At 57.2% G+C, this 23,584-nt stretch overlaps 1 protein-coding gene across 7 annotated transcripts in view; it reads right to left on the bottom strand.

The window, feature by feature from the left end:
- The window catches only part of ITPK1 (inositol-tetrakisphosphate 1-kinase), a 139,978-nt gene that overhangs the window by 53,500 nt on the left and 62,894 nt on the right, over positions 1–23,584 (bottom strand). For 5 of the 7 annotated variants that reach the window (XM_016145468.2, XM_036238318.1, XM_036238316.1 and 2 more), the window contains one exon: positions 2,142–2,267. In XM_016145468.2, coding sequence (XP_016000954.2) covers positions 2,142–2,267 — 126 coding nt within the window. Of the gene's footprint in view, positions 1–2,141; positions 2,268–4,463; positions 4,899–23,339; positions 23,478–23,584 lie in introns of those variants that run through there. The other 2 variants (XM_036238314.1, XM_036238317.1) reach the window with 2 other exon arrangements.

Consider the following 23,584-nt stretch of genomic DNA (forward strand, 5'->3'; position numbering starts at 1 on the left):
GTCTGATCGGGCTCTGGACCGGAACCTCTCCTGTCTCGCGCAGGGCGGGATGACCCGTCGGCACTGCCAGCACCACGCCCGGCGGCCGGAAGGCCTGTGCACTGCTGAGCTGGCCTCTTCCCTGGCCGGCCCCCCAGCGTCTCCCGGTCCTTCTCCATTCCTCCACGCCAGCCCCCGCCGGCCTCCTCTCTTCCTGGGGCCTCTGGAAAGTGCGGCCTGTCACCCTTTTCCCCAAAGGATTGTTCTCTCCACAAAGGAGGAAACATCCTGGCCTTATCAGATATCCGGCTTCATGCAGAAGAACAGACCGCAGTGAAAACTTATCCCAGAAATCCCGGGGCTGGGAGGTTACGCTGCGGTCACCTCAGTCGTCTGAGGGCTTGCTGGGTGCGTGTGCCCTGGGTGCGACAGACTCCAGGGACCCAGCCAAGGCCTCCCTGGGAAATGCACCCAGTGGCTGAAACCCTTAAGCTGTACCACCCCATGTCCCCACTCCCCCTCGGCCCCCCGGCATGCTCTCTCAGTAACCTTCTTGTCTATCAAGACCAGGAACGCAGGGGACCTGGTCCCCTTGACTGTCCAGTGACCACCTGCCCTGGGCTATGGGCTGTGTGTGTCTGGTTCCAGGGGCAGTGGACGGGCAGCCCCCGAGGGTGGCTGTTCCCGAGCTCCCAGAGAGTGGGGCTGGCTGGGGACTCTGGTCCTCTGTCTCGGAGGACAGCGGGAACATGAGCCGGACCAGAAGTCCTCAGAGCAGGAGGCCACCACGAGGCACTGTGATGTGCACGGACATGCTCCTCACCGCGACCTGCCTAGCCGTAGGGTAGGGACGATCCGCTCCCCCACGGACAGAAGAGGGGACTGAGGCTCGGGGAGGTCGGGGGATCGGACGGCATCCGACTCCTCCTGAGCACCCGCTGGGCCCCGAGGACTGTGTGAAGCACTCTGTCAGTCATGTCACTCCTCCCCGACACTGCGTGAAGTCTTCCTGGAACTAACACCATTTTATGATAACAAAACTGAGGCTCAGCAAGGTCACAGAGGCGCCCAAACACACCTTGCCCCATGGTCGCTGGCCCTCAGGAGACACTCGGGCCGCCGGCAAGGCAGAGGCCCTAGAGGGCACTACGTGGGGACAGCATATACCAGCACGGCCACAGACAGGCTGCACCGCACATGGGGCCACCTGCACACAGGAAGCGGGGGTCTGCGGCAGAGCCAGCCAGGGAGCGGGCAAGACCGAGGGGACAAGAGGGAGGCTGAGGTCAGAGGCCCTGAGCACCGGGGAGAGAGCAAATGCTGTCAGCAGGGGCGCCGCCGTGTGGCCTGAGAGTCCCCTTTGTTCCGATGAAGACGGGAGGTCAGGTCTCCAATTACCACATGCTGAAAAGTGCTCGCTCAGCGCCCGCTCCCACGAGGGAGGCCCTCTACTTTGGTTGCACTTTCGCTGATAACATGACCTTGTTTTTCATGACCACCAGGCCACTTTACAGAGGAATGAATCACGTGTTTGTCCGCAACAGAGAAAACACAGCCCCAGTCAGAGGGGGCGAAGGTAGCGCCTCCCAAGGTGGCGGGCGGGTCACGGTGGGGTCCGGTCCCAGGCTGCCGGGACCCGGGGTCGAGGAGTGGGAGACAGCCAAGAGGGCACGGTCCGCACTCAGAGACGAGCACACGGGGTCCACGCGATGAGCACAGACGGGGGTTCCAAACCGCGGCAGGACTCGGGGGGTCAAATGTGGCTATTCCAGGTCAAAAGACTTCAAGGGCCCCTTTCTTCAAGTGTGGCCAGAGGTTCCGCCCCCTGTGCCAACTCAGAACCACTGGCTGAGGCTGAGTGAGTGTGTGTGCGTGCGCGCACGTGTGTGCTGGAGATGTGGAGGCCACATCTGGATCCAGCCGTGCCCTGATCAGTAAGTCGTGTCGACACGGGCAGAGGGCAGAGTGGGTGTGAACCACGGCCTGGCTCGATCTCGCCTCACGCCCAGCGGGACGGACGCCCCGGCAGAGAAGGGCCCGACCACAAGCCCGAGCCCCAGCCGTGCAGAGCGCTTCCGCGGCCCACGCAGCCAAGCGGCGGCTTCGGCCACGGAGACGCGCGGAGCCGTGCCCGGCCTTCCCTCCTCCCCGCCCCCGCTCACCTGGAACCTGTGCACCAGCTCCAGGGACTGACTGTCGTTCTGGTCGGCTTCGAGGATGACGTCGGTCAGTTTGTGGATAATGACGTCCAGGGGGCCCTGCTCCTCGATTGGCCGGCTAAGGTTCAGCTGTGAGGAGGAGACAGTAAAAGAAGAATGTCAACACCTGAGTCCACGGTCCCCCTCTATCCCCACCTCCGCATGTCCCCGATCACCGAGGCGGGGCAGGGGAACTGGGACCCGAGGGAGGTAGACGGGACAAGTGGTCCCAGAACTCTCCCAGGTCAGGCCCCGAGCCCCATGCTACCTAGGGTACAAAAGACCTGCACGCGGAATCGAGGTGACAAAGAATCTACAGGGCAAGCGAGCATCACTGTGAAACTGCTTTACAGAAAACGGAGTTACTGAACACATCCCATCGGCCCAACCACCGAGATTTTTCAGGAAGGGAAAGCAAGACTCAGAAATGAAGTCACAGCACTGAAGTCACACGGCCAGATCGGTACTGAGATCCAGGAAGACACCCCACGAAACTACACGGTCTCGGCAAAGCCGTGATCTCCATGAACCTGGGAGCTGCTGCTTTCAGAGACTGGCGGCTCGCGCTTCGCACTGAACGCGGGGCTCGTCGCCCTGGAAGCGGGGAGCAGCACGCGGCTGCCCGGGACCCGTGAGGCTCTGCTCGCCCTGCTCTGCAGGCGACGTGTTTATTTTTTCAAGAGCACAGGGTTAGGGAGATGGGCCTCCCAGGGAGCCGGAGCTGACAGACAGTCGGCATCACCTGACCCCGAGGCAGGAGCACCTGCCAACAGCCGCAGCAGCAAGACACCCTGCTTCCTGACCTGCCAGATGTCTGTTGCCCAGCATGCGGCCGCCGCCACCTGCGAGACTAGATTTGTTGGAGGCAGCGGGCGCCAGCCTGGCACCTGGTTGACCCCATGGATGGCCTCGGTGGAGGCCAGATGAGGCCACCAGACCAACTTCTGCCCTAGTGGGACTCCCTCCGGGAATCAAGGCTGACTGTTGCAAAGCCGTTGGTAAAGAAAGAACACTCACAGCTTGGAATGACAGCTCCAGGAGGCACCATGTTAAAAACTCGACACACATTTTTTTCTTTTTTTTTTTTCATTTTTCCAACCACATGATGAGAAGCGATTTCACAGATGAGGCGGGTAGAGAACAGACTTCTGAAACCTGCCTCGGATCTCACGGCAAGAAGGCGGTGGGGCCGGGATGCACGCCGAGGTCGGAAACTGTGCTTGTCATTCCGTGCCCGCCCACCCCCGCCCCGGGGCCCACGCCGCGCCCCGAGAAGCTGTCCTCTAGAGCCGCAACCACCGGCTGCTTTGTCCTCTGGCACCGTGCCGAGTCTGGCCGATTGGAAGCACCAGCAGAAGACGGGAGAGAGGAAGAGAAGTCCGGGTGTTTGTTAACCGTCCTCACACCCCCGCTGTGTGACCGGCGGCGGCCGCATCCCCCACCGGGCAGGGCAGCCCCTCTCCCGGACCACCATGGTTTCTAGGGCTCCTGTACCACCCTCCCGCCCTTTGGCCCCTCAGGCCTGGGGCAGTGACAGCTCACCACTCCCAGTATACCTCACCACCTCCTGGTGGCTCTTGTCACCTGCCCAGACCTTGTCATCCCTCTCCTGAACTCTTTTTCAGTTAAACCTTCAGAATGTAGCAGCTCTTCTCTGCCGATATCCTTACCTCTCCTTTATATTGTCTGCCAGGAAAGATGCTAAGCGATATCCCCTATTTAAAAAGAAAAATTCCATGGACCTCACAATAAGAAAATACTAATAAAGAAGACTCGGCTCCCCATGGTGACTAGCCTGTGTATAGAACAAAACAAAAAACAGACCAGCTGAGGAGCCACCACCTTTCTGGGGCTCCTGGATGGGGAGGGGAGCAGCGCTTGTCCTCACAGCAAGCCCGGGACCTGCGGTGACGTGCCCACCTTCACAGACCAGGACACCAACAGCCCAGAATGAAAAACGACCAGGCGAGGCCGTGCAGTTGGGAAGTGGCCCAGCGAGGGCCTGGACAGAAACCGAACATCGACACCCATGGGCTCACCCCCCGCAGAGCTGCCAGGTGTCTTGAGCCTGTGCAAAAACCCTGCTCATCATCCCCTGGGCCTCAGTTTCCCCTTTGATCAAAACAGGAAATGGCAAGGGCCTTTCTGGTTCTGTGTGTGGATTTGGTGTCCAACGCCACTTCACAGAAAAAAGCAGAATTTGAAGGAAAGTAGAGAAGCCAGTGGAAAATAGTAATACAGGAGAAGATAGCAAATTCTCAAAAGGTACCACAGACACAAACCCACTTTTGCTGTGCCCTGTGGATCCACTGTGACAGGTGCCACAAACGAGAGGCCAGTATTTTCCGATCGAGACAGCCACCAGTGGGAGAGAACCAGGTCACCCGAGTGCTGCCGGACAGGGCGTGCGAGGGCCACTCGGAACCCCCATCCCCACCGGCACGCGCGTCTGCAGAGAGAACCCTCCGGGTGGCCTGTGGGGTCCCGGTGGGTCTGGGGAAGGAGGCAGCAGAGGAGATGTCCCTGGCTTGTCCTCGCCTGGCATCGGCAGAGGCCTGTAGACCTGACAACCACGGGCTGTTTGGAAAATAAACTCGCGGCGTTCCTGGCTGCCGCACTGAAGGTAAACAGTTGAGTTCTGGAAGCCGGCCACCTTCCTTTGTGTATTTTCCAAGCATTTTTATGCCAGTGTAACCCTTTCACGATAACAGCAACTTGGGACACACATCACGCCTGGTGTGGTCCCCACTCAGCCGCTGCAGCATCCTGGCTGAGGCCCAGAGCAGAGCTGTCGGTGTCTCTAAAAGACTCTCCAGCAGTTTCTCCTCAGGGGGCCAGACAAGCTTCCATCCCCCCCCCCCCATAACGCATCAAGGGGGCATCGGTGTCCCCACTGGCTGGGAAGGAGACAGGCTTCCCAGGCCTGTCTTCAGGGGGGACCCTCAGCGTATAGGACAGGGCAGAGGAGGGGACCCTCGGGATGGGGGGACGGGGGGCGAGTGCCTGAGGAGGAGGGGACACACCTCAGAGGCTCTGCTTGTTTCCCAGATGGGGTGGGGATAGGGGCTCAGGCGGACGCGAACTCACTTTCAATTGTGTCATTTTGTTTTTCTGACCACACTCTGTCCCCAGAAAAAGGAACTTTCCCAGAGGCCTGTTCTGTTCTGCGGGAGGAGCCTGACTGGGCTCCCCCAGGGTGACGAGGTATCTTGATGAAAGGCCGCCTGCTGTGGCCACAGGAGGCCTGCGGGCACCAGGCTTCCAGGTCACGCCATCCTGCAGGCCAATGCTGGACGCTGGACGCTGTCCGCGCAGCGCTCAGAGTTCAGAATCCGGGGAAACAAGGGCCCACTGTTCTCTCAGCGGCAAAGCAGCCGGGCTGAAGGGAGGAGGGGGAGGGCTGGGGGGGAGACGTCACAAAGGCCTGCAAACCCCAGTGGCCCCAAAGTCACCTCTAACTTCGAAAGAGCGACCCAACCATGCCTGGCCCAGCGGCAGAGGCGGGGCAGGTTCTGAGTCCCCGTGAGCACCGCAGACGCCTGGCAACCCAGCTGCTCCTGGGCCGGAGCAGGTCGCTTAAGTGCTCTGTGCCTTGGTTTCCCCATTCCTAAGATGAGAGTGCGGTGAGGCTTTCCCCACACCTCATCGCACCGTTTCGGTGATTCCGGCCCTGGCTGTGGCACAGGACAGACGTTCGGCACCGGTGGGGCATGGCCACCACTCCGAGTGCCCAGGACGACGCGTCTGCTTGCTCGCTCATCAATTTGACAAGCATTTTCCGGGCAGCTCCTGCGTGCAAGGCAGGGACGGCCCCTGCTCTCTCCTCTCAGGCAGTAATATGAGCATGCTGGAAGAAGACTAATGATATGAGCATGTTGGAAGCAGACTCAAGTCCAAGACACGGCCACATGCTGCTCCAGATCCTACAGGAAGACATGCCCCTCCGCCTGGAATATCATCCCCCCCCCCCCACACACACACAGAGCTCCTTGTCAACAGTGAGCTCTTACTTGTTTCCCAAGTCCCAGCTCAAAAGTTCAATCCTTTTTCAGACTTCTCAACTCAGCCCACCCCACACAGGAAGACTCAGTGGCTCCCTGGTCTCTCTCTTCTATCCCCAGCACACTTTGCATATCTCCCCGCCCAAGGATTATACCATAATGACTCCTCTACAAGACCCCGAGATCCCCAACGGCTGGGGCTGAGGCCTGGCATCTCCAGGACCTAGAACACTGGCCAGAGGCGAGAGCTTGGTAAACGTGTGTTAAATGCAGCTGAGCTTTCAAGAACAAAGTGGCCACTGCAGACCGAGAAGGGACGTTCGGCTGAAGCGGGCGACTTTGCTGCTCCGCAGGTTAGAAGCAGCCTCCTGGGGGAGGAGGCGTCTAGGCCAAGCCATGGCGGGAGAGGGAGGAATGGCACCTCCACAGCCGGCTGGGGAAGGAAGGCCTGATCCCGGCAGAGGGGGCAGCTGCAGCGACTCAGAACTCGTCAAACACGCCTTGTCAACTCCAAATGCCCTCGGGCCCCCAGGCTGCCGCCTCTGCAGAACGAGGCTTGTCCTAGGCACTGACCCCAACTGGCACCTTGGGAGGGTGGCCCCGCAACAGGCCCCTCTCTCATGCCTCCACTGCAGGCAGGAAGCAGAGGATTCAGTAGAACCCGGGAGGCCAGGCACCTCCCATGAGCAGAATTTTGCTGTGATATGAACAATTTTAGTGTGGGAAGCCAGAATCTGGGGTGTATATGCAACAGCAGTGATCTTACTCTAACGCAGTCCCCAAAGGGGAAAACGGGTACGGGAAGAGGGTGAGGGTGAGCAAGGGTGCATCAAGGTGAGATCGAAGGCAGAGGCTTCTCAAGGCTGTACTTCCAGCTCTCCCTTATCTCCCAAACTCCCACATCTGTCCCTAACACTGATCGATAACCAGCTAGATATGAAAGGCACAGAAAACCATCCCAGGGGCTCATTAGAGAGGCCGGGGACTTAAGAAAGCTGGCTCCCACCCCCATGTGGGGACCTGCTCATCCCCTTGGGAGGCAAAAGGCAAAGTGTTATAGACTACAATGGCCCAGGGCTGCTGAAAACAATCTACGTGTCTCCAAACAGCCCAGGCAGGCTGACGCCAACCTCCCGCCTCAGAGGCTGCAGGAGGAGCCAGCGTGAGAGTCGGGCAGGTGTGAGGCCAAGCCTGCGGGGTCCCCACCCTCTCAGCACCTCTCAACACTGTACTGCACATACCTGAACTCTCTCCGTTCTCACAACGGCCTGAGATGGGGCCCAGGAGAGAGGCAAAGGCCTCGCCGCCTCACGTCCACTCCTAACAAGACCCAGGAAGGCCTAACGAGCTAGGCTGCGAAACGACCACCCCTTGGAGCTTCCTGGGTCACAGGAGGGCCTCTTGCTCCCATGAGGCAAAGTTTGCTGGGCTCCTAAATGGGGGCCGGTCCCCGGAAAGACCGAGCCATGATGAGAGTTTCAGGTCCCACCCCCATTCCCCATGGGAGAGAGGCTGGAAGTTCGGTGAATCGACGGATCATGCCCACATGATGAAGCCTCCAGAGGTCTCAAAGGCACGGACAGGGTTCGGGGAGCGTCTGGGCTGGTGAACACACGGAGGTGCTGGCAGGAGGCTCGCCCCAGAGCGCGCGGAAGCTCTGCACCTGTTCCTACACGGCGCTTCCCTCTGGATGCTCAGCTACACCCCGTCTCACACCCGTCTGTAATAAACCGGTAAACAGTAAGTGAACTGTCTTTCCGAGTTCCGTGAGCCACTCTAGCAAATCAACCGAACCCAAGGATGGAGTCGTGGGAACCTCCGATGTTTAGCCGACTGCCCAGGGGCACAGGCAACCCACCACCTGGACGTGAGGCTGGCATCCGCAGCGGCTGGACAGCGGTCTGGGGGGGCTGCGCCTCTAACCTGTGGGGCCTAACGCCGTATCCAGGTAGGCAGCATCAGAACTGAGTCACACTGCAGGACACCCAGCTGGGGACACAGAGCTGCTGTGGCACAAGAAAAACGCCCGCCACACCTGGTGCCAGAAGGGCTGAGTGTGATGAAAGTGTGAGCGTAAAGAAGAAACACCGGAAGTGCGTTTCCCTCCCTCACGGCGTGCTCGACACCTGTCGGTCACACTTCCCGAGTCTCACCGTTCGCGTTACTACTGACCAGTGGAAGCTTCCCCGACTTCCGTCAATAAGAGCTCAAGTGCAGGCCAGAATCTGAATGTTGCACAGCGAGGCCACTGATATTGGCTCATATTACACTCCTCACAGGGTCCGTTGCCACAAAAAAAAAATGGCTGTCACTGTTAAGGATGATTAACATGTACAAAAACTCTCACTTTGGGCCACGTACTTAAGGCACAAGGTGCAGGTGAGGACTCTGAGTCACAGAGAGGTGAAGTAAGTCACCCAAGGTCACAAAGTTACAGCTGCTCGGGAACCCAGGTCTCCCCCGCCAAAGCCAGACAATTAACCTCGAAGCTATAAGGCGTCCTGGGAGCCTGGGGCTTTCTTTCCATCCCCTTCTCCCTCCATTTACACCCTCGGAGTGGTGTGTTTTCAGCTGACTTCAAATGGAAGTCACTAGATCAAAAGTTTTTTCTCGACTGAGGTCCAGATAAAACAGCCCCGATGAAAGGCGAGCGGCATACGTCTGATTTACTCCTCTGCCCTCTCCACGGATCTGAGGACTGGGGACAGAACTGCCACCGCCAACGTTTAAAGGCCTCGTCGTGCAGAAGCAGGTCTCTCCCGATGCAAAAGTCGGGTCTGGTGCCTCGTGGACAGACTTCAAAAGGGGGCCTGGCCTCAGAGGACGCAGCACTGGGCATGTGTTCTTCAGAGGGGTAGTTGCAAAAGATGACTTGGGGAGGGAAGACTAGAGGCCTTTCCCTGGCAAGAACAACTCCCTCTTATTGAGGGACCTCAAGTGGCCCTCAGAGAAGTCGGGGGCTGGAGGTCACATGGGGCTGGCCACCCCAGTGGCCTGCAGGCTGGGGAGGGGAGCTGTTACCAATGCTCCCTCACCCAATTACTTAGTAACCAGTGTCCAATTCCTGGGGTAATGAGAAGAAACAATCTGGGCTGGATAACCTTTCTCCCCCAGTCCGCAAGTAGACGAAATGGTCTCATGGTAAAGGTTCCTTGCAGCTCCCAAGTTTTGGGCATTTGCAATCTGACTTTATTTCAAAGAGTCAGAAAAGTTACACCCACTCAGCAAGTGTGGCTCCTTAAAACAGGCTTCACCCTGAATTCTGAAAAGCTAAGAAAGCCCTGGCCTACACCCAACACTAGGGAGCCAGGTTCAAGAGTAGATTAAAAGGATAAACACGTCTATGCCCTTGACCCAGGAAGCCCACTCCTGGGATGCTGGCCTAAGGAAAAACCGACAGCCAAAAAACAACCCCCAGGCCAGAAAGATTCAACTGAGGCCACATAAACAAGAGAAAAGACAGAATATGTATCCCCAAACCAGGACTGGCTAAGCAATAACGGCACACCCATGCCAGGGAATATTAAAGAGCTACCGGGATGACAATGACGAGGTCTAGCGGAGACACGAGTGGGTGTGTGTATTACAACCACGTGAAACCACATTTGCTGTAGACAATGGCGGAAAGGAAACACAAACACGAAAATGGGAGGATTCTAGGCGTAATAGTCATTAGGGGTACAATAGTGCCTTTTGGGACACATGGCTGGACCTCGCTCACTGATGCGCTTGAAACTGGGCGTGGTCACGTGACTGGTTCTGGCCAATGAGCTCTGAGAGACCGTGAGACCCGGCACATCCTGGGCAGAGCCTTTAACTTCAGTGCCAGGGCCTCCAGAGCTCTCTCTTGGCCCACTGGCACAGGCCTGGCGGCATTCACGATGGAGGCTGCGCGGTCTTGGGCTCTGAGCGACTATGAAGGACAGCGGCCCCTGCTGACCCCTACGAACATGTGGCTTGAGCGAGACATAACGACACACCATTTTCGGCTACCATGATTCAGGGGTTGTTCGTTGACACAGCACAACCTGGTCCAGCCTCCCTCGCGGGCCCCCGGGTCCAGCCTCCCTCGCGGGCCCCCGGGTCCAGCCTCCCTCGCGGGCCCCCGGGGCCAGCCTCCCTCGCGGGCCCCGAGTCCAGCCTCCCTCGCGGGCCCCCCGAGTCCAGCCTCCCTCACGGCCCCCCCCCCGAGTCCAGCCTCCCTCGCGGGCCCCCGGGTCCAGCCTCCCTCGCGGGCCCCCGGGTCCAGCCTCCCTCGCGGGCCCCCGGGTCCAGCCTCCCTCGCGGGCCCCCGGGTCCAGCCTCCCTCGCGGGCCCCGAGTCCAGCCTCCCTCGCGGGCCCCCGGGGCCAGCCTCCCTCACGGGCCCCCCCCCCGAGTCCAGCCTCCCTCACGGGCCCCCGGGGCCAGCCTCCCTCACGGCCCCCCCCCCCGAGTCCAGCCTCCCTCACGGGCCCCTGGGTCCAGGCCTCCCTCGCGGGCCCCCGGGGCCAGCCTCCCTGACGGGCCCCCCCCGAGTCCAGCCTCCCTCGCGGGCCCCCGGGGCCAGCCTCCCTCACGGGCCCCCCCCCCCCGAGTCCAGCCTCCCTCGCGGGCCCCGGGTCCAGCCTCCCTCATGGGCCCACAGCTGTTTCTTTTTCCCCATGTTCAAACGAGGGCAGTGAGGATGGGAAGAGGGAGCAAAGGGAAGCAGACAGGTACCTGAACAGGATGAGACTAGGCCTTTTCAAGTTATACTTTAGCATCTGGATAAAATACGATGGCGGAGACTGATCCTGCAGGGGACGATTACTTGTCCCACCCCTTAGGGTCAGAAGGCAGAAACCTCGAAGAGAGCTACACCACCGACATGGCTGCTCTCCAGCACCCTGGAAAAGCCCGCCTACAAGACCCCTAAATCTGCCATGAGTCCCTGGCCCCGTGTCGCTCGGCCCCGTGGGCCCCTTCACAGCGGCACCTGTGGCCCCGAGTCAGGGCGCTGGGAACCAAGCCCTCCCACCACGTGCCGGGCACCAGTCTGCTCCTTCCCTCGGGGGAAAGCACAAACCACAGGCTCAGAAAACAAGAAAAGAAAAGAAACAGGGGGAGAGCTGGCAGATCTGGACCCACCGGGAGGCCAGAACCGAAGGCCACGCCACGCAGGCTGACTATGTACCGTGTGTGGGGGTGGAGGCCCCCACGTAGTAATGTCCTGTCCCCAGGCTAGAGGAGGAAACTCACAGTTCTCCTGCCCCAGGGAGGGCACGGCCCTCACCTCCCTGAGCCTGTTTCCTCACCTGCAGAGCCAGCGCAAGGAGACATCCTTCCTATAATCATCACCCACAAGCGACGAGGGGACAGGCACCAGGCCCCGTGGGAAGGGAGCCACGCTCACTGCACAGATGTCCGTCAGTGATTAGGGTTTTACTCCTCATGTGAGGCTGAATGTTCTCTAGCTTCAGTGTAAGCCTCTCTTGCCCTGCCTGGCTCTCTGCCAACACGACCCTAATAATCACCTCCACCAGAACCACCAGGACATGCAGGACACCCCGGGTGCCATGCTGAGCACAGGACAGACCTTATCTCATCCAATCCTCGTAATGTCCCCTGGGAGGCAGCGAAGGCTGTTACCATCTTAGGTCCTGGGAGGCAAAACAGCTAGGGGGAGAAGGGGATAAACAGTAAGCTGGGGAGAGAGGTCCCCACCCCCAAGGTCCCTATGACTCTAGGGCAGACATCCTTCAGCCCTTGGCGTGCTTTCGGGCAGCCGCCCTTCCCTGACGGGAGTGGGGCTGGGGCGGCTGTGGTGAGGTCTGAGACTGGGTCGGAAGAGCTGCTCCTCCCGCCAGGGCCAGAGGCAAGACTGTGTCTGCCTGGGAGCATTACAGGCACAGGGACAGGGACCCCAGTGCAGTCTTGCTCCAGGGGACAGGGGGGCGATTCTGAAACCCCAGCTGAGGAGCCCAACGCTTTCAAATGGGACTCCATCTCCTGAGAACCTGTGCCGAGAAGCACCGCTGAGCACGTCAGGGCCTGGGTTCTGGGTCCTTCCATCCTGCCTGCGGCCACCCCGCTGTCAGCTCAGCTGGAGCTCCCTGGGCCGAGGGGCCCGCCACCGGCACCCCCTGCCAGCAAACCCCGCAGGAGCTTTAGGAAGCAAAGGTACCCACAGCATGTGCTGATAATACCAATTTACACTTTGCCAAGGAGAAAATCTCTACTTTTCCACACTTCAAATGTATCATGTTTTCATTTTTTATTTCTTCACTCCCAAAATTGTTTTTTAAATTATCCCAGGGTTTCTCCAAATATTTCTATGCATTTGTGCTCATTCATTGCTTTCTACACACATTTTACAATAGGACTAGGACTGGAGATGAGGGTATTTCAAGATAATTTAGGGAAAACTCATGGTTTGATGTTGAATCTTCCAACCAAGAAGAACAAGGTAAGCTATACCAGCAGCTCACATCACACATGGCCAATTTTTTTCATAAATGATCACTTCCTACAAGTTGATTAAAAAAAAGAATCAACGAGAAATAAAAATATGTTCAGACATAAATACAAAAAAAAAAGTAAATAAAAATGACTCCAAACATATAAACATTAGAAAATGGCCAATGTCACATATAAGACAAAAGCAAGTTACAAGTACACTAAGACACTGGTTTTTGTATACCAGATCGGCTAAAGTCTGAGAATGTGATGAAACACCGTGTCAGCCAAGGTGTGGGGAAACAGACACCCAAACACGCGGCGGAGGGGGTGGGTGCGGATTCCCAACTTCAGATCATCTCAGTAGGACGCAAGCTGGTAACATCCGTCTCAATTTTAAATTGCACATGCTCCAGCCCAACTGATCCACTTCTAGGAATTAATCATGGGTGAACTCGCACATAGAAGTAGTACAAGCTTAGGCATTGCTAAGCACTGCTGTTGCATTTGCTATGTGTCGCTGCCTAGCAACAAAAAAGGGGGGGGCAGGAAGGGAAGGAGGAGAGAGAGAGAGGGAGGGAGGGAAGAAAAAGTCCATCAGGAGGGACTGACTGAACCATCTACAAATCCCCTAAGGTGGAACATCACACTGCCATAAAAAAGAATGGGACGGCTTTTCTATATTGATGTGGAGAGGTCTCCAATAAGGTACAGATCACTGAGCAGAGAAAAAAGGGTTGACACACACCCATTTGCTTGTACATGACAGAGTATCAAAGTGGCAGCCTCCGAGGAGAACTGGGGGCATGGGGACCTCGGTTCCAGGAGCACTGTGTGCCCTTCTGAATTTCCATCCAGTGAGATGCATTACATATATAAATGTTTAAGCCACCAGGAGAGCAGTAGGTATAAAGAGCACATGTTTGGAGTAAGACTCAGGTTCAAATCCAGCCCGTCTCCAACACACACTGAGCACCTGCTGCTCGCCAGCCACTGCTCTAAGCACCTAACGCGCATTATCTAACCCCCACGCCCACCCTGTGAGGCAGAATGATGATTCTTCCCGTTGTCCTTAACGAGGACTTCGAAACCCAGAGGTGAGCAACTCGCCCCTGTTCACAGGGCGCCATCAGGGAGGAGCCGGGATACGCAACCGGAGAGGCAGACTCAGCCAGACAAATCGAGAGTCCGACTCCAGAGAGGGGGCTCCAGCGCCCAAGGCCGGGCACCTTAACCGCGCGCACATGCGCTCTCATGCCTCGTTGCCCAGATCTCAGAGCGCATGCGCTGGTCACTCAACGGCATCGCTGACTGAAACAAAGGCGGTTTCCACCGCTGTCCCGCTGGCCTCATCCCCGAATCACACGTGTAAATCTCTCATTCTCAGTGGTGCCCAGAGGAGCACGGGGTTCACTGAAACGTTCGTTCTCCCAGCGCAAAGCACAGACGTCAGAGCCAGAGGGAATCCCGGCCCCCCTCCGCTCTCCCATCCCCCATCCCCTCCCAACTCTTCTCTCCTCTGTCCTCCCCCACCCCCTCCCCTCTCTTCGACCACTGTTCAGATGTCAGTGCTGAGCCAACTCCAGAGCAGTGGGGACTAAAAAGCAGCCGGTCCCCGGCTTTCCGCAGTAAGAGGACAGTCAGTGGGAAACTGCAGTGCCATGGTCCCAGGCACCCAGGCTAAGATGGGTCAAGTCTGACGACCACCGTAGCTTCCCCAGACCTCATTCATGCAGCTAGAGAGTACGACTCGAGGTTGACCGGGTCACACAGTGGAGGGGACCCAAATTCTTCAGTCACTGCCTTAAGAGGCTCTCAGATGCCGTCAGACCGTTGACAGGAGTAAGAAACAAAGCCTTCACTGTGTTGAGCCTCTGAGCTATCGGGGCTGTTTGTCACAGTGCCTTGACTTAGCCTATGCTGACGAGCACGCCCAGCCAGGAAACTCTCTGCCCAGGGCGTCTGTCACTTTGTGCCCAACCCCAGGCCTCCAGTACCAGGAACACAGGCAGGCAGGAGGTCAGAGCTGTGGACAGATCCTCGGCTCAGTCAGCGACCTCCAACCCCTGTGGGCCTGGAAAACGCAACCAAGGACAGTTGCCTCCGCATTTGACTAGACAGTGTTGGGACAGCCCTAGTGTGTGCCCAACCCAGGGCAGGCCCTCCTGCAGGCACCACCCCAAGTAGTAGGGCATCAGCTCCCCCTTCTGGGAGCCTCTCTGCTCCCATTCCCTCCAGACCCTCACCCGTTCCAGTTCTTGCTGGACTGTCCACCTCCAATGCCGAATGGCATGTGCCATTCGGGTTCAGACTGGACATTTCTGAATACCCTGGGTCCTGGGCCACTGGAGGGTCACAGAAGGGTTCTCCCAAATCTGTGTGCCCTCGCCAAGGTCAGAGACTGTCCTATTCTTCCCTGTGACCCCCTGCAAGGCCTGGCACAGTGCCCAGTGGTGCCAGGGACCCACAAACATGCACTGAATTTGTTCCCCAAGGCTGGAGACTCACAAATACCACCTACCCACCTACTCACCATTCATTCACACCGTATTTATTGAGCACTTACAAAACCGACTCCCACCTCCCAGGTAAATGCTACTCCCATTCTCCATTAAGAAAATGAAGAGAGAGATTAGGTGACTCAGCCAAGGTCACTGCCAGTAGAGGGCAGACCCAAGGGATTTCTGACCACAAACTCTTGCCTGTTCCTTTCCCCACAACCATTACCTCATTCTATCTTCAGAAAACTGCCCCCGCCCCAACCCCGGGCCTGGACTAGACCCTCAAGGCCTCCATCTTAGTGCACCTGTGTTGGGCTTGGGGTGGGGTGCTCCACAGGGCCCAGTGGAGGAGCCCCCTGTCAAAGACTTCTGCAAAAGGTCCAAGTGGCCCCAGGAATAAGCTGCAGATACTCTGAGCCTGGTGGGGTCAGGCAGTCGAAGGAGCCTCTGGAGCACAGAACAAGCCAGAACACACACGGCCAGGGGATGGGCAAGGCGACGGGGACGCCCCTGTTCCCAGCACAGGACGTGCGCCTTGCAAGGAGGCCTGGAAGCTTTACAGCCCCTGTTCTCAGCCAAAGCCAGCACCCCTGGGGGCTAGAGACGCCAGTGCTCCAACCACAGCACAAAGGGACAGAGGGAGGAGCCACCACGTCTCAGTGGAAGGCACAACTTACTGGGCCAAGTGTTGTCCTCCTAGGCAAACCATGAAGTCTTGAAGGCCTCTGCCTCCGGGTGCCCATCCACAGCCGAGCATAATGCAGGGCTGAAGAGACGAGGCACTGACCCTCAAGGCTCCAGAACAGTGGATGAGCAAAGGAGGAGCAGAGAGACAGGCTTCTGCTCACCTCATCTAGCTGTCCCAAAGCTGAAAGCCTGAGCTCTGAGGTTATGGACCTCCCCAAGCTCCCGGCCACGTGAATTCCACACCGAGGCCCCACTTCCAGGCACCCCCACTGCTCTATACCTGCACTGGCTCTCACTTTTGTTCTTGTACTTCCTAGAGAATTTCAGATGGAGCACCGGCTGGCCTGGGTCCCAACTTCCCTCCTGGTTGGTAAGCTTGAAGTTGGTGTCCGATTCATGCTGGATCCTTTACTTGAGCCACCCCTGCCTCATACAAACCACATGCTCAGCAAATGTTGAAACGTGTGAGAGAAGAGCACCCTGCAGGGCAGAGGGGCGAAGGTTTGCAGTTAGCAGAAATTAACTGGAGAATGTGCAAAACTAAAATGAGGTGAGATGTGTCCCACTCGACAAACTCAAAGTATCAGAAACACAAGAGCAATCCTGCTTCTGTTCTTTAGGAGTTAAAAGAGAAACCATGACTGCTTCGCCAATCTCACACAACGGGCTGTCCTTTATTCTGTTCTTGTTTTCTCTAAATCACAGTTGGTGTGGGTGGTAAATGGGGATGACAAGGGTACCTGCTTCGTAGGGCTGCGTTTTTAGCCAGCCGGCCATCCGTCCGTCCTTCCGTCCATCCACCCATCCATCACTATGACTAAAGACTTTGTGCCTGGCATTGCTCAAACACTGAAGATATAGCAGTGGACAGACAAGATGGCCAAGGTCCCTGTTCTCAGGACCTCATACTCTAGTGGGGAGAGACAGACAATAAATAAGCAAAACAATTTCAGGCAGCCATCAAGCATTGCAGCATCAATAAAATCAGTGCAGAGAGCATGATGGGAAGAGTGGAGGCGCTAATCAGAAGATGCCCATTACGAGTTATCTTCTCCAAAAACATTATATTGAAGTCCAAAAAACCCCCCACGACTTCAGAATTGACCTCATTGGGAACAGGCCCGCTGCGCATGTAATTAGTTAAAATGAGATAATGCTGAAGAAGGGTGGGCCCCTAAACCGATATGACTGATGCCCTTTTACAAAGGGGAAATTTGGCCACAGACACACACTCAGGGCGAAGGTTGCAGGAAGATGAGGGCAGAGGTCACAGTGATGCATCTGCAAGCCGAGGGACACCACGGATTGCCAGCAACGCCAGAAGCTGGCGGGGAGGCCTGGAGCAGATTCTCCCTCACAGCCTCGGAAGGAACCAAGCATGCTGGAGCCGTCACCTCGGCCTCCCAGCCTCCGGAACGGCGAGAGGACACGCTCCCGCTGTGTAAGGCCCCCAGTCTGTGGAAATGTGTCCCAGAAGCCCGGGGAGCTACTGCAAGGCCTCCCTAAGGAAGCACCATCCGCGCTGGGACCTGGAGAAAAAGGGCCCTGGACAATCTGGGGGAAAAGAGTTCCGAGGAACGGAGAAAGCCAGCACAGGGCCCCCGGGCAGAGGCTGCGCTTAGTGGCTCCCGGGGGGCAGGGGGCACGGAGAAGGGGCAGGCTGTGCAGAGCCTCTGAGGGCAGGGTCAGGAGCTGGAGAGTGTCCCCAGCCGCTGGAGGGTATCGAGCAGGGAGCTACACTTCTGGTCCCATTAAAGAGACCACTCCGGGAGCTAAGAAATGGGAGGCGTCAACACCCTGCCTAGGACACGCTGTAAGCACCTAATACTCGGCAGGTGTCATTTGTATGGCCCCACAGAACAGGGGGCTTAGGTAAGAACCTCAAAATGATGATGCTTTGAAGCAAGCAGGGGGCCATGGTTCAGGGCTCTGGCACTGACATCATGTGACCTGGGGCCACCATTTTCCTTGTCTGCAACCTGGGTCTGGTGCCGAGAACTCCTGGGGTGAGGACGGCCGCCTACCCCCACTGGGATGCCCACTTCACGTCCCAAACCAGACCTCCTTCTTCCCCGTCCCGCCCTGGCCCCCGTCCCGGGGTGTTTCCTTTCTGCTGACAATGGGACACACATCTCAGTGTTTCCTTTATGACCATGTTGCTCCCAGGGCAGCAACTGGCAGCCCAGGCCACAAGTGGCTAAGAATCCTCCAAGCCAAAAACATACACGCTCTGTGCATCCTCTTCAGCAATAAGGGAGGGGAACTTTTGAGTCAAAGTTCTACAAAACCTGCATGGATTATTCTTTAAGCCCCAAAGCGGTGTTCTTTCTATATTCATCTATTTCCAGTCCAAAGAGGGGCCCCCCGGGAGGGGGGGGGCAGTTTCCGAACTGGTATTTGACACAATGTGAATGAAGTGGTTTTAAAAAAAAAAATCAAACTCATTTCATGAAAAAGAGAAGTTCAACACTCAGGGTCGCTTGAACAGGTAGGTGCTGGACTGTGTCAAGGTAAGCAGGCGTCTTCAGTGCAGGACTTCTCAGGTACTTGAAAATGCTCACGCACACCGGAGATTGACAAAGAGAGAAGAATCTGATGCCAAAACCCTTCCCACACTTGGGAGAAATCTAGAGAATAATTCAAGGTCACGTAAATTTAGAAACTTGACACAATCCCCTCCCCACGGGAGAGCCTAGAAAATGCATCTGACCCGCCTTTGCCTGAGGCAGGAGGAAGCCCCCAGGGATGAGGCATGCACCATGCCAGGAGGGGACACTTGGTGTCCTTGGAAAGCTTCTGGTTACAGCGCCTGGCAGCAGCACGTGGAGACCCTGGTCCAACGAGACTCGTGACAGGGAGACCAGACTCTGCGACTGTAGTACACTCTGCCTCTGAGCAGCTGCTTTTAAGCTCGGCTTTTAAGTCGGGTCGACAGGTGACAATGGCCAAGACAGCGCCTGTACCCTGTGAAGCCAGCCCCTCGCTGGCAGGGGGGACTGGGCCTTCTGCAAAACCTGGTCAGCTTCACGTCACTGGGGCAGCAGCTGCTCAGAGGCCGCTCAGAAGGCCTGACACAGAGACGCCCGGAGACTCAGAGCGAAAGCAGCTACGTGGAAACGCCCGGCTGCTGTGTGAAAGGTTTCATTCGGTGGAATGAAACCGGGCCTGGGTTTTCCCCAGGGCCTGCAAATTAAGTCGGCGAATTTAAATTTGTTGTGTCCCAGGCTCTGCTCAGAGGCCTGTGACTAAGTTCAGTCTGTCCATTACTGCAATCCTGCGGGTGAGAGGAGGACCAGGGTCATCTAAACCAAGCCCGGGGCTGCGGGAAACAGGGTCACGGCGGGCTTCCTGGAGCAGGCGACATCAACTTCAAACCCACTGTGCCTTAGCACCACTGCAGCTCAGAGGAACTGGAAACCACCATACGTCAACTGCAGGGTAACCTTGCCCAACAGAGTTACCTTTTCTCATGTTAGCAGGAGCCTTTACAACGCCCCATGGCCCCACTCTGCCTTGTCAAACATCCCCACCACCTCTGCTGGGCCAGGCCCCACAGGCTGGCTGATTCAGGAGGTAGCTTCCAGAGTATACAGTGTTTGCAACAACCAATGGTTCCTATGGCAACCACACCGCCCTCGGCAGGACGAGGAAGACTTCGGAAAGCCCAGCAACCACAGGCAAGGCCACCGGGTTTATGAAATGTGAAGAGGCGTTTGGGTTCCTTGATTCTCACCCAGAGAACTCCCTTCCCTTTGGGGATCCTGCAGGCTTCCTCAGAAGGTGACTCCAGTAACTCTACCCAGTTACGCCTTTACTCATTTATTTGTGTGCTTTTCTAGAACCTTCCACAAGGAATAGACATAGGGGTGGGCTCTGCCACGGCGCTGACCGTCTTGAGTTGGGATGATCTGTCTGCTGTGCTTCCCCAGTCAGAGGGCAGGAAGTGTCCTTGTCACCTGGGTACCCGAGACCTCGAACCTGTGTGAGGTGGGGTCTCCGCGAACGTCTGTGGCTCGCTGAATGGACAACATGATGGCCACCAAGCAAAGGTCAAGTCGAAAACTAAGAAGAGGGAACTCACTGAGGGTGGAACGGACGAGTCCTGCCCAGAGCAGAGGAGGCTGGCATGGCTCCAGCAGCCAGGGGCCCAGGCGTCGGTGGGCCACGCCACCTCGGTGGCCCAGCCCTCCTGACACCTCCGGGCGGAGCAGCGCCTTGGCAGCCTTCTCTCCCACACCCCACTCCGGGCGGCAGTTGACAGGTCATCCCCTAGGCACCCACAGACCACGAGCCGGCCCCTGGTGAGCACACACTCTCGTGGGTCCCCGCGATCTCCACAGGGCTTGCCTCTCCCAGAACAACGCCCTGGCCCTCCCTGTATCACCACCCTTTCTCAAACAAACACCCTGACTCAGCTGATGGTCACCCCACTTCACAGCCCTCCATTCAGCACAGAAGCCGAGCACTCACACGGTACCTAAGTAACCCCACGCCAGGGGCGGGGGGTGGGCCCGCCGGGGGCAGACATGGCCGCCACCGCACGAGGCGAAAGAACACAGGGCTCTTCGGAATGAAGCGAAGGGGGGACAGTTACTCAAGCGGGGGCTTAGGCAGTCAGCGCGGAGGCGGCGGCCAGTGAGCTGAGTGCGAAGACGGCAGGTGTGTATACCCGCACACGGACACCAGGGCGTCCCAAGTCACCCGCACAGACCAAAGTGCTATGGAGATGCTGCGTCGAGAGTCCAGGAGGAAATGGGAGGTCGGCAGATGGACAAAGCGGCAGCATGGCCTCGGGCATAAGGATGGGAGAGTGGGACCTTTGGAAGAGGGCGACTCGGCAGCAGTAAGCCACACGAATGAGGACCAGGGGTCTCCCGGGCACCGCCGATGCCATCCCGGAGGGCAGTCGCCACCGGCTGACCAGTAACCGACGGCCTGGCAGCAAGTCACTCCGCCTGTCGAACGCTCCCTCAGTCTGAGGAGGCGGCGGAACCCAGATTCAGCCAACGCTGAGTTGGTCTGGGACCTGAAGGTCAGGACTCTCTGGCCAGGGGCTCGCAGAGGTCTGAGCCCCAGGGCTTTGTCAGGCTATGGGCGTGGACAAGACTTGGCAGGAAGGGGTATGTATGCGGTACCAGGTGGCCGCGCCTCCCCCACCTCGACCTGAGCATTTGGATGATTACTTCACGGATTTCTTGTTCCTAAGGAGCATCCTTAGTGAAGACGGGAACAGGTGGGAGGGGTGTTCACCAAGGCCACCCCTTCCCAAGAAACAAGCATGGCTAAAAGCATCATTCTGTGGCCAGCAAACCTGCCGCCTCCCCAAGGCGCCGGCGATCAGTAACCAGGAGAGCGGTCGAGACAGACCCTGTCCCTGTTCTGCTGCGTGCACACCTGCAGCATGGAGCCCCACTCTGGGACGCCCAAGGGGCGCAGGGGACTGAACGGTCCAAAGAGCACACGGTCAAGGCCTCAATGGTTGGCCCCTATGTGACAGTATGACAAAAACTACGAACGTCTCATTGAGGTTTAAGAACAAACCAAAGGGAAGAAACGGGACTCAGGCTCCCGGGACACACCGCTGGTTTCACATTCGCTAACATCTCCGGCAGTAAGCAGGCCACCCTCCGAGCGCTGGCGGGGCACATGGCCCACGTGACCCTCTGGGGTTTTGTTCTGCTTGCCGGCAGCACCCTCCCCGTTGCGCCCCACCCACCTGGAGAAGGAGAAGTATGACTCCCTGGCTGCAGCCCCCAGCGGGGCGGAGGGCTCTCCCGCCCATCTCCCACCCACAAGCACTTTCCAAGGCACAAGACCATCGCCTGGGAACACTGACCTATTCTCCCAGCTCCGGGATCACAACCAGAACCACATGCCGCCCCCCCTCCCACTCATCTCAATACCGGGGGGCAGGGGTGAGGGGGAGTGGCTCCAAAAACTAGGAAATGCTAAGAAAAATCTCACAGAAGCAGACAGAGGAAGGAGGGGCTGGGAGTGATTGGCAGCGGCCAAAGCGAAGGTAGCCATGAAGGGAGAATAAGGACCTACCTACCTGCCCAGGGGCTGGGAAAGGGGTGCAGCCCCCAGACCACAACGCTTCAGGGCCGTCCGGGAGCTGGGAAAGCCACAAAACAGAGCCCCCCCTAACAGGGAAGACCCTGCCGCTCTCCCTGACCCTCTCAACAATGCTCCTTTTTTCTTGGTTAGTGACCCCACTTGTCAGGGCTGTCCCTAACAAGGCTGCCCTGGGGACTATTCCACTGCTCCCTGGGTGGCCCCCTGCTTGGAGACACAGCCTAGCAGGGCAGTCCCAACCCCTGGGGGCCACACAGGAACCCCCTGATCAGAGCAAACCTCCCTGCCAAACCTGTGACACCAGGGCGAAGTCGCCTCCAGGCCCCCTGTGTGGTCAACAGGAAGGAGAGCACGTCCTCACCCAGGAGGTCGGCTCCCACCTGCCTGCTTTACCAAGGGCGAGAGGGAGTGTCTGTCTGTGTTTCAAACACAGCCAAGGGTCGAATTCACACTGACTTCTAACAGAAAGTCAAACTCTAGTAAGGATCATCAGGTATTTCAAGGAATGTGAAGGGTGGGATGAAATGGCCACCACGGGTGAAGGCCCAGCCAGGCTTTGCTCCAACCCCAGGATGGAGCAGCCTGCACCCTACAGCTACCTGCAAGCATTGACTCCACTTCGCAAAGGCGAGCCAGGCCCGGGACTCAGGGACACCCAACTGCAGATCACGGGCTGGAACACAAACCAGGCTTCCAGAGGGTGCCATCTGTAAACCTAAGACAGAGGCATGCCACTTGGTACCCCACGCAAACCTCAAATGGACATGGCTGCGTCTGCTCGCCAGGAGCTCAGATTCCACAGCGTCCTGCGGCGGAGACAGGGAAAGTCAGGCAGGCGGGAAAAGATACCAGATATGGCTATAAAGTAATGCAGCTTAAAAAACAACTCATCAAATGAATACCTATTCATTTTAAGAGATGATTAAATTCCAAGTTATTCACACCAGACAATTCCTCTCTGATCTGAGATAACCCGTATTTTGCTTTACATTCCTCCAATGTTTAGATATATTTGTCCCCAAATTGGAATCATACTAAACAGATTTGGATCCCGCTTTATAATTAAACATGCTATAACGAATATTTCATGTATCATTACATATTCTTCTAAATCACTGCCATGTGAAGATCAATAAAGCATAATTTATTTAACCAACTCCCTAGCATTTAACATTTGGTTGTTTCTAATTGTACAATAACATAGGAAAAAAGGATTAAAAGTATCCTGTATACCTTTTTTTTTTTTTTTAAGGGAAAAGAAAGGAGGGATATATGTTTAAGCCTGGAAAATGGTTTTTCTGAAGACAAAGAGGTAAGATCTTAGCCAACTACCTCAAATTCCATTTAGTGGAAAAACCTCAAGCCCTGGTCCTGCCAGAAAGTAAGATGTGTCATTAGCTATGCCGAAAACCTGTGACCTACTTCTTACTCAACCCCCTTCTGAACCGAGCCCCAAAAGATGTCCCCCGAGTTCTTGAGTACGTTCCCTGTGCCACTGCCATTGGCCCACGGAGCCCGCTGTGCCCAGCTCTCACGGGGACAGCCATATCGAAGCGTGCCACCAGCTCCCCTGCGCCTGCAGAATGGAGCCAAGGTCCTGAGCATCCGCCTCCCAGGGCATCCGGCCCCAGCCTGCCTTCGCACCCCCCGCCCCGACTCCACCCTTGCACCTACTAGCCAAGCAAGACACCTGCTCACTGCTCCCCAGAAACGGCCTGCGCCCCCTA

Source organism: Rousettus aegyptiacus, unplaced genomic scaffold (genome assembly GCF_014176215.1).
Source record: "Rousettus aegyptiacus isolate mRouAeg1 unplaced genomic scaffold, mRouAeg1.p scaffold_m13_p_3, whole genome shotgun sequence".
Lineage (NCBI taxonomy): Eukaryota > Metazoa > Chordata > Mammalia > Chiroptera > Pteropodidae > Rousettus > Rousettus aegyptiacus.